At 40.7% G+C, this 17,212-nt stretch overlaps 1 protein-coding gene across 49 annotated transcripts in view; it reads right to left on the reverse strand.

The window, feature by feature from the left end:
- ANK2 (ankyrin 2) overlaps positions 1–17,212 on the reverse strand; it is a 185,088-nt gene that overhangs the window by 53,659 nt on the left and 114,217 nt on the right. For 44 of the 49 annotated variants that reach the window (XM_030272112.4, XM_072928877.1, XM_072928857.1 and 41 more), the window contains 6 exons: positions 16,636–16,833; positions 15,526–15,624; positions 15,320–15,418; positions 12,633–12,731; positions 10,396–10,494; positions 5,430–5,502 (listed from right to left, as the gene is read on the reverse strand). In XM_030272112.4, coding sequence (XP_030127972.4) covers positions 5,430–5,502; positions 10,396–10,494; positions 12,633–12,731; positions 15,320–15,418; positions 15,526–15,624; positions 16,636–16,833 — 667 coding nt within the window. Of the gene's footprint in view, positions 1–3,969; positions 4,051–5,429; positions 5,503–10,395; positions 10,495–12,632; positions 12,732–15,319; positions 15,419–15,525; positions 15,625–16,635; positions 16,834–17,212 lie in introns of all 49 variants that reach the window. The other 5 variants (XM_072928875.1, XM_072928856.1, XM_072928855.1 and 2 more) reach the window with 1 other exon arrangement.

Consider the following 17,212-nt stretch of genomic DNA (forward strand, 5'->3'; position numbering starts at 1 on the left):
TCTGCCCACATTAAGAGGGAGAAACTGGGCACAGTTTCACAGAAAACAATAAAATGCATTTAATCACTCAATGTTTCCTGTCTTCTGACAGATGATGCCTCCTGTTTCCTGGGAATGTCACATTAAAAAGCACAGGGCTTAGTGAAAACTTGGAAGATATTAAGGCAATGCTGTTAATCAAACAGTAAAAGGAATTTCAAGTTATATTTCAAATAAACTAGATAATGATAATCATGCCAGACATTCCACTTATAATAGAAACAAAGGCAAAAATCTTTACCACTTTCATCACACCCACAACCTTTAAAAAAAATAAAAACAAATCCAAAGTCTACTCTGATTTCAGCTTTGGCCTCTCATCTGAGAGATGTCAATAGCAGGGCTAAGTCGCGGTGTTTGATGTGATGGGACATCTGCAAACAGTAACCAGACCATGCACAGATAGCTCAGAATAGCAGGAGAGGACTGAGGGAACTCCCCCCACTGCCTGTGCGCTCCCATCTTCCCTTCCTGAGATGAATGCCTGAACACGCAGAGCCTCGTAGCATATGGAGAGAAAATACAGGAATTTAACTCTAAATGACTGACCAAAATTCAGGTGACCAAGGGCTTCCTGACACAGCAGATCTCATCAGATGGTTGCTTTGTGGCAATACAGGAACTGCCCTTTTTCATCATGCCAGAAACAATCCATCTGCCATCTCATTCCCCATCAAAGTAGTGCCAGGAACATTTCCACCACTTACTAACCACTTTGTAACAAATATAACCCTTGACATTGTTGGTTTGCGTGCTCCAGGGTTTGCAGTGGCCATCTATGAATTTGCAAAATTGCAAAGTACAACTGCTGCATGCGAATTGCTCTCATTTTTCTCAAAAAATATACAGAAAATCTTAAAATAAAATAATAAAGGAAAGGGGGCTGTGCCAGACTGCCAGAAATTGCTTTTAATAAATGTTTTTAAAGCCAGATACAGTTATATAAGTTTGGCAAAATTATTGTTTTCTCTGCAGCATGCAGATAAGTCTAAAGCTCATCACAGAAGCGCTGCAGATGGAGAAAGGACAACTATGGCAATAACAGATTTTATAGAATATGTATTCCATAACTGCAGAGTTTCTCTGACACCTTGGACACTTTCAATTCCCTAAATCAACTCCCTGTTTAGTGGCCCATACTAGAAGCTTCCCTGGACTACAGCTTGGCTAATGCTTTAACTTTGTTTCTTTCTAGCCAGCCAGGAAGGTGGGGTTTCACAAGTGGTTTCAGATATTGATACATCACTTAAAATTTATCATCGTGTCAGCTATTGGGAGCTCAGGGCAGCGCTCACAGAATGGCAGAAGGTGAAGCAAATCTCAAAAGAGGTGCACTTCTACTCTCAAGGACCTCTGGGGAGGAAGAGACATCTTGATTTTGTTTTCTTGCATACAAACCCATTGCAAAAAGAATTCCAGTACTTGACAGGTGGTTACTGTGGTATTTAGGAAGTTGCTATGTTAGATCTAGGTAAGAAACAATAAAATAACAAACTACCCCTACATCCCTAAGCCACCAAGGCTTTACTTCTGTAAATCAGCATCCTGTGGCTACATTTTATACTACTGGATACAAAGTGCTTTATTTAGAGGGTGAATTAACTCAGAAGTGCTATTCTAAATCTACTGTGTTTTAATGTGCAGCTACAGCAATTTAAGTCTACTGAGAACAATTCCTGGCTGCAACTTTAACTTCTAGGTTTAATTAAGGGAATTAAATTTTCACGCTAATTCAGGTGCTTCTTCATCAGAATTATGTGCATGTACAACAGCAGTGGATTCTGCCCAGACTTAGCTGCTCGTTTCTTACACATATGCAGCAGCATTAGCTACCCCAAGGCCGTGTGTGGGGGCACTCAGGAAATTCATTGTTGTATTTAAGCACTGTGGGGGATTTTCTTTCTTATCAGAAATCTGATGCAGCCAGATTTAGGATCAGCTGTCAAATGCTTCCTGGAATCCAAGGTCACTACAATGTGGTAGTTCAGAGATCTGACACCTTGTCCATGAACTAACTCTTTGCACACGACAAATAGGGAAGGGATAGACAATCTTTGTCTATCCCTTCTCTGAAATTGCAGTGTCAGCACTAACTACAGTTTGGTGTGAGTCAGCTTTCCTGGTTGCCATCACAGGCCATGCTGCTCCTGGCAGTGGTGTTTCAACCTCTACTTGAGCCTTTCTATTCCCTTCTGCCTGCAAAAGTTGTCTGGCTGGAAAATAACTTGTCAGGACAAACAGATTCATTTTCAGACAGATCAGTTCTCTGGGCTGGGTCACCACATGGTGAAATGTTTGTGCTGCCAGAATGGAAGATCTGGGCTAGCATGGTTAAAGCTTGACAACTTCTGCAGCAGCCAGAACTTGGTCTCAAGCAGACACTGAAACTACAACTTTTGAAAATTAATTGGCAATGAGGAGGCTCAAAAAGAAACAAATGAGAGCTCTGAACATCCTGTTTTACGGGTTGTTTGCTCTCTATAGCACTACACCTACTGCACTATCTCCCATGGGAATCTCAAAGATAAACAAGTGTTGGTTTGTGCATCTCTTCTGGCACAAAAATGAGGCATGGAATGGATACAGAGGTGCATATTAATATATGGGGAAATAAGAAAGAAACCAGGCTCCTGCCTTTTCTGTATTTTCCTGTGTGCTTACACAGACACAACCCTAACACAGAATACTTGCTTGTGCTTAACTTCACCAATTCTGTAGACATCATTAAAATACATTTCACAAGATCCTTTGCAGTAATTTCTCTTTATTGGTCTAAGGATTTCTCAGGTGCAAAATGCTTCTTTTTTTTGGTGACAGGTTTGAAGCAACTGAACTGCACAGCAATACAGCCAAGGCTGATATAATGATTAAAATGTACAGGGTTTTTAGAGCAACTTTATCCACACTGAGCATTTCTGCTGGTCTATGTCACTTAGCAGCTCTGCCTATGGGTGTCTGTAGTGCAATCCCCATGAACAGGGATTAAAGGCCATTTTAAATAAAAAATATAATGTGATTCTGTTCAAAGGGAAGATTTGGTTTTGCGGGTAACATAAAAAGTAAAAAATTCTGAATGACAATTCAGTGGATAAACACAAAAAATCTCACAAGAAAATTGAAGAAGAATTAGTGGGACTCTCAGTCCATTCAAAGTATTTTAAAACAGGCTACCCAGAGAAGGACCTTCCACATCAAGCTGAGCTATCTGATCAATAATTGTGTTTTATTTTATATTACTCAGACTGTATGTTAACTTTCTTTAGGAATACAAATACTATATTAAGAACATGACAGCATACAATTATGCAACAGAACGATCTTCCAAGCAAAATGCAAAGTACTTCTCATCAGTGACGAACATGCTACACAGTGGGACCTGAAATACCTTGTTTGAGTACTCTTGTGTTCAACTTGATAATTGAATACAGCTGGCAGGTTTGCAGTAGCACACTGATTTATTTCAGAACATATTGTGTCACTTCAAAGAACACAGCATCACAGAAATCTTACTGCTATCCTCTTATAAAGCCACACCACCCTAAATGGTTCATCCTCTCTATTAAACAAGTTCTGCAGCCTTCCCCAGGTTGCAGAACCCTGTCCCCAGCTATTTTAAGTTATTGTGACAAGCACCATCCACGTTAGGAATTCTTGCAGTAAATGTTAATTCAAAACACAGGAGAGCATTAGTCATGCAGGACAGCCCCTTCAAGTTCTGCCAACACATTCAAGATATAGGTAATAAATCTGAGATTTTCTGGCTTCCCTTCTTCCTCCCACCTTTCAGAAAACACACACTCAACCACACTTCAAAAGTAACAGAGAGGAGCAATGTTAGGTACCCAAATTATGCAAACATGTGTTGTTTCTTCACCAAAAATAAACCAAACAGTCTGAGTTAAACAAAAAGAGAAAGTCTGTCGGTCTTACTCCATGAACTCCTGCTAACAGCACTCGTGCCATTATATGCTTCCCCATCACTGAAGGGTTCCTCATCAGAGTGTTTAAAGGCTGTACAACACACAAATTGGTTTGAGAAAAAGGAACACCCTGGATTAATCCTGTAGAAGCAGGACATACTAGGCTTTGTGGATTTAAAAATGATTCAGTGGTAGATCAAAAGACTGGGAGAAAACTAAACAAGGTGAACATAAGGCAATAAGCTATTTAAAGGTGATTCAACATAATAATTACACAAGCAGTTGAATGCTTCTTAATCAGAGACAAAGTGGCAAAATAATTTCACTGGTCATGATGAAGCAGAAAATAATTGATTTTGAATCACACTTGTTTGCTTTTGCATTTTAAAACAAAAAGTTGCATCTGGAACCTAAGCATCATATTTCCTCAAGCGTGTAACTCATTTATCAGCATAAATCCCATTTCTAAAAGCAATACAAGCACTTATAATTAATGAATGCCATTAACTTTGTGCACTGTTTAGAACCACAAGTGCATCTGTTTTCTTTGTAGAAGAAAAACAGCAACCCTGTAAAGCTGCGTTTTCAAATTCCCAGGACTTTCTGGAAACTACTCACTGTACAAATTATTTGTGTGGAATAATAACCACTACCATAAAATGGCACACATAGGATATTGTAATATTGACACTGCCAAGTATACAAAGGAACATAGAAAATCCTTCCAACTGTGTTTATATTTATTAATACTGGTGTGACTAAAATTTCTAAGAAGTCACTTGACAACTCTTAGAAAAGGGTGGGTTTAGGCCATTTCTGCAGTTCTGAGCTGTATAAAAGTGTGATACTTTATCGCTTCTCCCAGAAGGTAGGAGAAATATCCTTGGGACGTAGCTAAGTGGTGGGACACATCTCCCATCTGTACATGCAAAGGCCTCTGAAACCCAAATGTCAATTTTTATCAGCATGTTGTTACTTTGTATCACACCATGTGTATTCTTGAACCCCCCTGTGCCAAAAGCTCCCTCCAGGGAATGCTCTCCTCACCCTCCACCTTATGCATCTTCTTACACAAATGTTTCCAATGAGGCAAAACTCCTGGATATTTGTATCTCAAACAAGTGGCACAGATCCAAAAAATTTGCTGCTCAGATTCTTCTTTACAGGAGGGTCAAAGCCAACTTTGGGACAGTTCTACAGTGGAAATGTAAAGCCTGGAGTTGGGAAATGGTCTCATTTGCTAATCTGGTTCAGATAAGCTTTTTCTGGAAAAGATATAGGGTTCCAGGATATTGCTTTATTTCAAATTTTGGCATCTTTATAAAAATGCCATAATGATTACATCATTTAAAAAAGAACTTCATTACAAGCACAGCAAAATGAAGATGTCAGGCTACTCAAGCAGCTTTTTGAGCCTATATAACAGGTGACATAGGTGATATAGAAGAGGGATTTACCAAAGTCACTCACCTTCTTCATCTGACACATCCAGGACCTCAGTCATTGTCTCGGGGACATTTAGCTTGTGCTTCTCTGTTACAGTCTGCAAAGACAGAATCATCAGTCAGAGGAGCAAAGTTTACAGCAAGGCATTTTCAACAGACAGCAGTGGGACATGTTGAGGCATTTCATAACATGTTTTCCCTTCTCCTAACCTCCTTTTTCATCTTTATTCCAGAAGCTCCTATTCTCAGTGCTGTATAAGGTAACATTTCTTCGGGCACCAAAGTACAAAAACACAAGATAATGAGCTGGTCGAAGAAATAAAATTTATTTATAAATGGTGCATGTAGAACAATTCAGCTCAATGTTTCCAAGATGATTTTAAAAGGAATTAGGTAATGTCTACAGAAGAGCTTGAGAAAGTTGTATGGGGCATATGGAAATTATTAAATTGTAAAACATTTGGAAATGAAGTTATGAATGATGTGAAATTCCTGAACTAAAAAAAGATGTGAAGGATTTATACAGATCACTTGAAACATTTCTCCCCCTTCTCCAGAAAAAGGTGACTACAGTGCATATTAATTATATCCTTTTCATAAATCATATATATTCTCCCTGAGCACATACACATCAGAGGGAAAAAAAAATTGTTTGAAGATTCTGAAACATCTTGTGCACCTAAATGCTCAAAATATTGTGAATCAAGGCAAGTATGGACTGAGGAATAGTGGGAGGATTCTGGTTAGACAGAAAAGCAGGAAAACATGGAAGTTTGTTGAGGTTTCTAAAATATAATTTTATCTTTATAAATGACTTCCAGGAACAAACAGAAGATCCCCAGGGGTGCTGAATCAAGAATGGGGACATCTTTTTAGCATCCAGCTTCACATTGAAGAAGGACATGAAGAATATAACAAGAGAAACTGTAGGAAGTGCAAGATGTGAAAAAGTTGTCTGCAGGGAAGTCTTCGGTGTGCTAGGGTACAGGAGACAAAATGCCAAGGGCTTCAAAATGAGCAGTGATTAGAAATGCCTTGGTCACCACCAAAGAGTACCAATTTCCCTGGCTCCTTGCAGCGAGCTATGAAGGGCAGAGGCACACGGCCCTTAAGGAAGTGTGGGAGCACAGGTGCCCCTCTGGCATGGAGAGCAGCACCGGGAGGCCACGTGTCTCCCTGAGAAACCCCCTCTGAGGCAGTGCTCACTCCCTGCTGCAGATACATTAACATCACATGCAAAGGAGCCAAAGCGTTTCATGGGAGGAATAATTAAATCAGCCAAACCCCAAGTCCCTTATGCAATATTCTTTTGGGAAAATGCCTGCTGATATCAAGCAGTGAAGTCAATAGCAACTCTTGTTGCACAAAACTTACTAGTTATTTCCTGGTCCTGTTATGTACTTCTCTGTTTCTAACAAACTGACAAAGCCAGCTTTCTTGCTTATTGTAAAATACTGCACTTTAATAAATAACTAAGTTACCAACTGTGTAATTACTTTGGAAATTTGTTTTAAAAGTCTGCTTTACATTTCTGAAATCTATTTAACTCTGACAGCAGTTCCAGTTTACCCTCCTGAGGTACAGGGAAAGAACAATGCCCTTTGCCTCAACTGGCAATCCTAATTAGGCTCCTAAATTCAGTCTTCCCCATGAGTATAAATAACTCATTATTTCTGTTGCAGCAGAACACATGTTCAGGGTTGCAAATTAGTTTATATTCACTGAATGGCCCCACCACCAGGACTGACTTTTCTCCCCCATATTCCCATGTCTTTCCTGGGATAGAAATGTCAGGCAGCAGTGGGGTGACAATGCCAGTGATGACAGATGGGGACGTGCTATCTTTCAGGTGGCCCTGACTTTGTCTCTTCAACACCAGAGTTAACAAAGTAAGTTGAACAATCAGCTAAGTAAAAGCATAAGCTGCAGGTAGAGAGGATCACTGCCCATTTTTCTATCTCCCAGGTAACCAAGGTTTATGGACCACTACATCCATCTACTCATTACTAAGGTTTTTACAGCCCTCCATATAAAAATCTGGTCTCTAAGGCTTGCAGACATTATCTATTTACAGGGAGGCAAGGATACCTTATTGACTTCCTGGCCTTTCCATCAGTAAGAAAAAAACTGCTTCATAATTTAACAACTGAAACAAAGCTTGGAAAAGAGATTCAAAGGAGTGTGTGTGCACATGCACATTACAAAACAAAAAGTCTTCAATGCCATTTTTGGAACACTGAACTCAGCAAGAATCATTAATTCTACATTAATTATAATCCAAACAACTTTTGTTGGGAATTAATGCTTTTAAAGCAACTTCTAGTGTGATAATAATTTTTTTTAAATTGATAGGAACATCAAATACTCTCAAAATTTAAAATCTGTATTTAGTCCCACAAATGGCCCACATGGAAAATGGCTCAAGTATGTGTTTCTCAAACTCCCTATGCTTAGTGATAATTCCATGATGGAGTTTACTTAAGGCTTCTGTATTTGAGCCTTTCATTGTAAGGCCAGATTTTCATTGTGTGGCATAGAATAATTCCAATATGTAATTCAGGTATGTAAACACATATATGCTTTCAGCAATGACTTATTCACAGCAGCATGCTGCAAACAACCTGAAAGCGCCTCATATATTCATCCTTCCACAGGAAGGCTATGCTTGTTTGCATAAATGGCCCCAAACTTAATTGCATAGCAAACCTCTGAAAATCCAGTTTATTCTCATTTCCTATTGCCCTCTAATCTTTCCGTTTAAAAAGTGCACTTAATTCTCCCTGTTGCTAAATATTCATGTGGCTCCACTAATAACAGCACTAATGCAAGTAAGAGGAAGATTTGTTCCAAGTTAGAGCAAAGAAAGGCTTTGGCACTGGAGATCTTTTCCTCATCTCAAGTGGCAGTGACTTGCATATCAATCACGCATCGGGCTGTGCAACACCCTCGGTGCAGGGCTCAGCCCAGCCTCAGAGAATGAGGTAGCTATGGTGACAGCACCTTCTCTCAGGCTCAGCGCTGCGCTCAGGTCTGGCAACACCAGCCTCACCATCTGGAGAACCTGACTGCAGGGAGCACCTGCTACTTAGCCCTCCTTTGCAGGACTTCTTCCAAATTATGTTCAATCAACATCCCCCCCCTGCCAAACATCACCATTCCATACATCCCCCTAAGGTACAAGGGTTAGATGTATTCATAGCTGGGGAATCTGAGTTTATCGAGGGCTCCCACCACTTGACTTTCGAAGTATGTAGACACAGATCAAGATTTCAGATTTCTCTTCTGTGCAAGCACTGAAGGTCAACCCTGCAACTAAGTTTCAGTACTTGATTCAGTCCTAAACCCCAGGCATCAGGTATCTGGTAGAAAATACCATTAAGCCTCAATGTTTAAAGAAATATTTATCTAAAGTAAATAGCTCACATGTGTCTCTTTGTAGTGCAATTCCTATTATTTCAAAGATCGAAGAGACAAGGTCCAAGGCTGCACAATGAAACACAGTGGAAATGAGAAAGGAAGTTACTGCTTTTATCAAACAATAAATTAAAAACCTGTGCCAGGACACAGCATGGAATATGTGACAAAGGTGTCCTCTGAAGCTTAAAAATATAAGAACTAAAGTGTCTCAAAAAAATTTGCCCTAGGTTTTATTTTCCTAAACGTCTGATTAGATACATACGTGTTTACACACCTACATGTGTGACATGCTGTATGATTAAACAATAACATGGAGTAATAACAACAGGGACACACAGCCTTTATTAAGAGACTTCTGGAATTACATTGGAATTCCTCCTCCAAACCTGACTCAGCCTGATCTTTGCAGGTCATTAATAAATTATGACTCATTCTATTTGTAACCTTATGCCATGTTATCTTTAGTGCATCTTCCTTGGTTCATATTGAGTGAGATTACCTGTCAGCATGCAACAAAATCAGAATTATTTCCCCATTTCTTTACAAGTGATTTCAGACTTCTCTTCCTCTAACCCTCTCCACAACTAAGCAGTGGCATCTTTTTAGTAGTCTACAGATTTTTACAGGTCTGAGCTCCTAAATGTCATCTAGAGCTGATGGGGTTTCTAGCTTGCTAATCTTGCATAAAAAAAAAAATCAAATAAATTGAAAAAGCATGACCTTACAGCAGCATTTCAAGATAAATGCAGTAACCAATATTTAAATTAAATCTGATTTCTTAAATTATGCAGTTTTTCTAATGTTCTCCCTTCCTACCTGCTATGACATTTGTAGATATGAGGTAAAAGTGCAAGAAGGGAAAACCTTCTCCTCTCAAGGTGTCCAAATAGATCAGCTTCTCCTGATTTAAAGTTCCAGTACCACCCTGCTGATGTTCAGCACACACCATTCATGAGCCCTGATGTCAAAATACAGACTCCAAGAGTGTGAATCACTGAGAGGACTGAGCCCATAAGGAAAGATTCCCATGCATTTTGGAAAAACAGGATCTGTTTGAACTGGGAGCGACTTGAGTAAGATGATGGATGTGATCCACAGCCATCCAGTGAGTATCATTTGGCTTGGCTCCAGGCCATGGCTGGTGCGGTCCAAACTCAGAGATGCTGCAAGGATTGAGCCTCAGGAGGTGTCAAAAGTGTGGAGATGTAAAGCCAGATGGGAAAGGAGAGGTAAAAAGACAAACAGAGTAATGGCAGGATCTAAACAATGCACAAACTTCAGGAAAGTTTGACCCAGGTCTAGAAACAAGTTTTATTCTGAGTTGTTATTTCCCATTGTTGTGCACACAGATTTTGCTCCCTAGCTCAGGGGAGCCTGTTGCCTTGCACACACTTCCACATGCTTATAAGATACACTCAAAGCACTGCAGCAAAAATCCAACAGAAAGGGGAAGGGAAGAGGAAGGAGCTAAAACTCCCCAAACAAAAAAGGAAAGAGATGCACGGAGAGCCTGAGGGAAGAAAGACAACACTCTGAGTAAAGAAGAGCCATATCTGAATGCATGTGCAACTCACAGTTGTGGTGGTGGTGATCTCCTCTGTTACAACCTTCAGCGTATCGACCACAGAGATGTATCCCAGGCGCCTGGCGATGGCTAAGGCTGTGTTACCATTCTGAAGGGAAGAGAGAGGGGGAGAGCGCGCTGAGAGAGAGGGAGGACTGTGATGTGAACCAATGAGATCACTCTCCACACTGCATGAGCCAGCATTTCCATCCAAAACAAGGCACAGCCTAGGAAAATCACGGCTTTTTTACCGTTACATCTGACTCTGTCTTTGTAACTTCTTTAAGACGATAGCCCCAATTGCCATGGTAACACAACACACTTACATCTGCCAGCGATTCCAAATACTACAGCGCTGTATGGTTTAACCCTTCAGGACTCACATTTCACTATGCTTGCCTGCAGAAGTTTGGGGTTTATTTTGCAGAAATACTCTTCTAGAAAGTAAAAAGTATTTTAACCTTTTACAGTTTCACTCCCAGTTGAAACTGTTATACCTTTACCTACAATTTCTTATCTGAGGAATACAAAATTACAGCTCTGTTGTCCACATACACTCCTACTCCTTCACACAACAAAATTGTACTGCCATTAGTTCACAAAAGCTAATGATTTAACAAATAGAAGCCACAAAAGACTTGGGGTGAGGAATACAGTTCCATTTAAACACATTTATTTGCAGTTTGAATGTTCATAACATGTAGAGAACACATCATTCATCAAAGGGACACTAAAATTATTTAACACGAGTTTAGGCCATTTATCCCCATTTCATCTCCTGGAACACTGGCAGTCCACAGTCCCCATGTCACTGAGCTTGGGGAGGGGAGGAAGAAATGTCTTCCATGGTTCTTTGTAAAGGGTTCTACACAGAATTGCTCCATGCTATTTTGCAGTCAACCAAGGGACAACATGCTGTTCTCCTGAGGAATCATGGACTGTCACTGTACCACTCTTTGCACAGGAATAATTTCTCTTGTGACCCCACAGCACTATGTGCAGGGTTTATCAGCCTGAGGGCTCTCTCTTTTTTAGTAACAACTTTAGTTATCTATGATTTAAATTCTTCAGAATTAGTCTAGCTCAGCCACCCTGAAGCAACACAGTTTGTGGATTAGCACACAAAATGAACAGATTAGCATCTTCACAGCACAAATAATTTGACTGTTACTTCATTTGCACATTAGCTGCTCATCCACCACTCCCGTATCTCCCTGCCAGATGTCTCAGGTTGAAATTCTCTCTTATCTCAAGCCAGAGGTTGCTCTCTGTGGAAAGGACAGGTCGAGTATCTGAGGGAGCAGCCAGCTGTGCAGCAAAGACACATCCCTAAGCCTGCTTGGACTTGGGTTAGACCTGGGCATGACAGCCCCAGTGTGAGGACTGAAATAAAATCAAGAGACCCCAGTAAAACACCCCAAACAGTACTTACAGCCCCAGAACCTGACTATAGTGGCCTCTCAGTTGATGATCCAGTGCACAAACTGGTATTTTGGATAACTTTCACACAAGATTATTCCATGTGATTGTTCCAGGACCAAACATGGTGCCAGTGCTGATTTAAGCATGCACAATAAAGGCATATGGAAAACCAATCCACTCTGGGAATGACAGGAGTTTTGGACACTCTGGCAGTGTTCTAATGATTACCCAATTAGAGGTGACTAATAACAACATCAGCGTGAAATAGGACAGCCGCATTCCTGGCTGGCTGACTGCAGAGAATGAACAGTGCCAGGAGCTATTGACCGTCTTTGAGGAGGTATTAACTTCACTGAATTCACTAAGGAGAACTCACTAAGAACATGAAACCAATTCAGTGGATAGAGGGACAGCATTCTGGGTCTAAATTAAAAACAAAACAAAACAAACAAAAAAAAAAAACACCACCAGGATCTGAACTGCCCTTGATTTTTAAGGGAAACTCCTTCTGGAGATATTAATTTCCAGGGAGGAGTGTTGAGGCTGAGGGAAATTGAAAGAGCCTGGGACAGAGAGCTGTGGCCAGCCTGATCCTGCAGCTCCAGAATCTGCTTCTCCACCTCACGTTTAGCTTACTGCACAGTTAGGTCGGATGTGAACTACCTTAAGAGGATAAGGAAGAGCAGAGGAAATTACATTTCCACATATGACAACCAGCTGTATGAGGAATACTTTCACCAAACTAACGGCTTGCTCTCGAGCCCTAAGGAAGGAGAGAAAAGAACCGTCCAGGGAAACAAGTTGCCAGTGGCATGTCAGACTTACCGTGGTGATGGCATTGGGCTTGGCCCCATGCTGCAGCAGTACGTTGATGATGTGAGTGTGGCCTTGCTGAGCAGCCTGGTGAAGAGGGGTATACCCATTCTGTTATCCACGGTGGTGGCAGCAAAAGGAAACAAAGAACAAGAAGCAATCATTAGATCAGACATTTCCCTTTGCTTCCTTGTACTCCTTTTGAGACATTTCGAATATAACTTATGACACCAATTGACCCAAAATAATAAACCTTAAGAAATAATAGTTCTCCTTCCCCAGATTGATGAAAATATAAAGAAAGGTAATATTCTTATTCAAAAATAATTTCTCTGACAATAAAAAATCTATGAAAAGACATTTTTGCCCTATTTTCTAAACCAGAGGAAGGAACAAGGAGCAACAAAGTTGAAGGGGCGCTTTTAGGGCACAGAATTGTAGTTGAGGCAGAGAACATTCCTCTTCCTCTCACATCCTAGTTTTCAACAGGGAGACCAAGATTTACCTTTAAAATATCTGAGTCTATTGAAAAAAAACCCACATAATTTTTAACAACAGTGATTAAAGCCTGTTTGTATTTTAAAAGGCTAACAACATATACCTATTACAAATGTCAACCAAGTTTAGCTTCACTTTGCCTCCAAAAGGCTGGACCAAGCTGTAATTACACCTAGGAATTTGGACACAGTGTCTACCTTAATAAACATGCTTAGTTCAAGATACTCATCCACTCCAGTGGTTTGTTCTCATGTCACACAACACAGAAACATAACCAAAGTGTGCTTAAGCTGGCTGATCTGAGATGGTATTGGTTAAGTCCAGTCAGGCAATTGATTCACAAAATTATTCACAATTGGCTTTGAAAGCAGGCAGAGAATAAACTGGAAGAAAACCTTGGGTTGATCTCACAATACACTTACATAAAGCCTGGGGCAGGCTCTGAAACGTGCTCTGAGAGTTATCTCTGCTGCAAACACATAGATGCCAGTAATGTTTTGCACTGCTATTTAGATGGATAGTTTAGAACGGTTACAGTTCTTAGAATGAGTGCATGGGCTGCTAAGAACTGCTGCTTACTGTAGGTTCTAGTGGAAAGTAGATTCACCACCTTTACTTGAATAGTTCAGTCCTTCAAAAATACCATTCATGTGTCCCCTGTACAAAACATCGTGTAGGCTTTCTCTAGAGAAAGCCCAAACTGCTACAGGGGTTATTATTCATTCTTTTACATGCCTAGTCTGAATCCAGGATTAATTCTTTAAACTGAGTCCACAACACCAGTTGACAGATTGCCAGTATTTTTAGTAGTCCCTAGGTGTGAGATTGTGGAGAACTGCTTCCTGATACAAACTTGCTGACTACAATGAAACTATGCTAAGTAAAATACCTGGGTGAATGGAATCATAATCTGTCCCAGTGACCCTTTAAACAAAAACAGAGACCTAATCCTAAAGACACAACTTTGTATGTCCCTTGAGTTAGCATCCAAATACCTCAGCTGAATGTCTTGGCATTTATAGTTTGGATCCCACTAGTGTCTGCTTTATTAATTCTCATCAGCTGTTTTTCTAGTAGTATTGCCTGTCTTTTTGGAATCCCTTGGTTTTACCCATTGATTTTGGGTGATCCCATGAGGCATGGGCCAGAATCTTTTATTTATTTGGCTGTTTCTTCCCACGTTGAGCTGTGACCACAGTAACAAAGTAATAATGCTACTTTGAGAAATGAATCATCCCATAGGTTCCAGCTGGGGACAAGGGGGCTGACCAGAGGGACCAGCAGAATTCAAGCCAGTGATTTTGACGGAATTTTAAAAACATAATCAGTGGGCTGCTTCCTGTTGGTCCCAAGGCATCCAGCTTTAATCCAGGAGCCAGCAATTACCTGAAGTCAGCTTTAACCAAGCTGGAGCCCTACAGTTCTTGAGTTAACCTTCTTTTTCTCATCGTGGTGTTGTGATGATTTCTGGGATGCAGCACACTACTGCTGCTGCCATTAGAACCTCTCTTTGCATTCTGAGCAGATACACAGCTTTTGCTGCAAAATGCATCCCCCATTCAGCTGGTGTTCCCACCAGCCTGTCCCTGGAGAAACTGTTGAAGTCAGTGGGCTTTGTTCAGACTTTGGCTATAGGCAGTCAGGCCCTTTTCAGTGTATCTGGTCAGGTTTCAGCATAGTCAGATTCCCCTCAGAAAACACCAAACTCTCTTTGAGTAAACCACATTCGCTTACCACAGCTGCTTCCTCTCCCAGAGTCATCCCACCCACACATTGAACAGCAGTAACTCTTCCCACTCTTCTCCCAGCATATTGGAGAGAACCTGGCATCACCCTGAAAGTGTCTGAATTGTTACTTGCTAGTTTGGCAGCACAGTGGTATTACAGTCATGTAAACCATGTGGAAATAAGATCAGGAACAGACTTTCATTTGTTAGTTTGCAAGTACTAAGAAAAAGAAAAACCAATGAAATTGACTGTCTCTGTTGTTTTTTCACACACACAATTACCTGGTTTTTCTTTCTCAAATACCACACCATGAGATGGAGCAGACAGAGGGCATTCCGTTACAGCTACCACATGTTGACACCTCCCATGCCATGGTTAGAGTTCCCAAGGGAAAAGCACGTGTGTCATGTAGGAGTGCTGGGTTACCATGTTCAGAATAAAGAGCAAAAGCAAAGCAATGGAAAATTCTTTACCTTTGTTTTAGCATTGACATTTGCTCCGTGCTTGAGGAGAAAATTCACCATTTTGATGTTTCCATAGTGACAGGCCACAATTAAAGGTGTATAACCAAGCTACAGGAGGAGAACAAAGAAGTAAAACTGCAAGCTCAGTGGAACATTCCTTGGACAAGGGTAGCACCCTTCGGCACACTGGAGACAGCGGCCACTGCGTGATTTACCTTTGTCTGAGCATCCTGGTTTGCACCGTGTTTGGCGAGTATCTCGGCTACATTCACTTTATCCTCTTGAGCTGCAAGGTGTAAGGATGTCAGTCCAGCCTGGAGTTGGAATATAACAGGAAAGCAAACAAACAAATAGGAGTAAGAATGAAATCCTCCTGTGCATAAGGAAAAAAAAAAATCTAGTCTTCCACTTCCCCATCTTTAAAACAGGATCAGACCCTAACTACAACTTCCGAGTATGGGTGGTGTTTTAAAACAAAGCAGAGTCAATGTCACTCCTGTGACAATGTTCCAGCTGACAAACAGCTCCAAAACAATTACATCACCATAACCACAGAGGAAAACTTTAAGACATGAATGCTCAAGATTTTCTAAAATAATGTAATTTGGGAAGCTGAGAAGCCCATTAATAAAATGTGCTTCCCACTCCTCAGACAGAAAGAAGAACTTGACAACTGCAGGCATGAGCCAGATGAAGACAGTAACTCCATAAATAGATCCCACTCAAATACTAGGGAAAAGGATGCAGCCTTTAACTGATAGCTCATTGTGAACATGTGCAGAGCTTTCCCAGGAATAAAGCACTGAACAAATTTTGTAGAAGAAATTAAAATCTCCTTGTTCCTATTAGCAGAATAAAGTTACTTCATGCAAGGAGATATCAGAGTCTTCTATTCTAACTTGTATGCGCAGAAGCTACAGGCTTTTCACCTGCATAAATAAGATGGGCATATATCCCTGGATAAACCCAGTGACCCATGAAAACTTACAGTAATGATTTGGGGGTTTTTTGGATGACCTTGTTTTCTGTTAAAAGGCTGTTACATACAATCATTAAAAAAATTTGGAAAGGTCTTCCATAGAATTTTTCTTAGTCTACTCCAGTAATACAGTTGTTTTCTTATTTGCCAGAGAATGTAAATTTCTTCACTTACCATTGAAGGATAAAGGCATGCAGAAAAGAGCCTTTGCTGGCGAGAGCACTGAATTATTTCAGACTGGAGCTCTCAGGTTTCTGGTACAGGTTGTTAATCCTGCCCACAGACACGAAGTTGCATCTTACTGGATACTCCCACCCATAATACTTTGTTTCCAATTGTGAGTTACCTTTGTTGCCACATGGATGTTGGATCCTTTCTCCAAGAGCAAAGTCACCATGTCAGTGTGACCTTCCTGGGCAGCCAAATGAAGTGGAGTGACTCCTTGCTTGGTCAAAATGTTGGTCTCAGCCCCATAGTTCAACAGAGTGGTAGCTATCTGCATCTGGTTTTTCTTGGCAGCGATATGCAGAGGGGTGTATCCATTCTGACACCAGGCAGGAAAAAAACGGAAAATGAAGTTACCACAACAGCCATGTAAGCCTAACAAGTCAGGCACCATAGAACAGTATTATTTGATGTTATGCCTGGTATTAAAGAAGGGAGTTCTCTAAATTTTCAAGGCCGGACATGTCCCACATGGCCCTGCTGTTGTGTTGCTTTGTCTCTCTGTTATTATTGCCACCTAAATCAGAACAAAGCCAGCCCTCACCAGGGTGGGCAGGACTGTTCCACCAATACCTTCAAATTATGCTGAGTTTGACACCTACATTTTGTACAACCTATGTTGCAAATAATCCCTTTTGACTGGTGAATGACATTCCCCATGATGAGTGATGGGTGCACACCCTTCATCACATTATGCT

This window comes from Taeniopygia guttata, chromosome 4, assembly GCF_048771995.1.
Source record: "Taeniopygia guttata chromosome 4, bTaeGut7.mat, whole genome shotgun sequence".
Classification (NCBI taxonomy): domain Eukaryota; kingdom Metazoa; phylum Chordata; class Aves; order Passeriformes; family Estrildidae; genus Taeniopygia; species Taeniopygia guttata.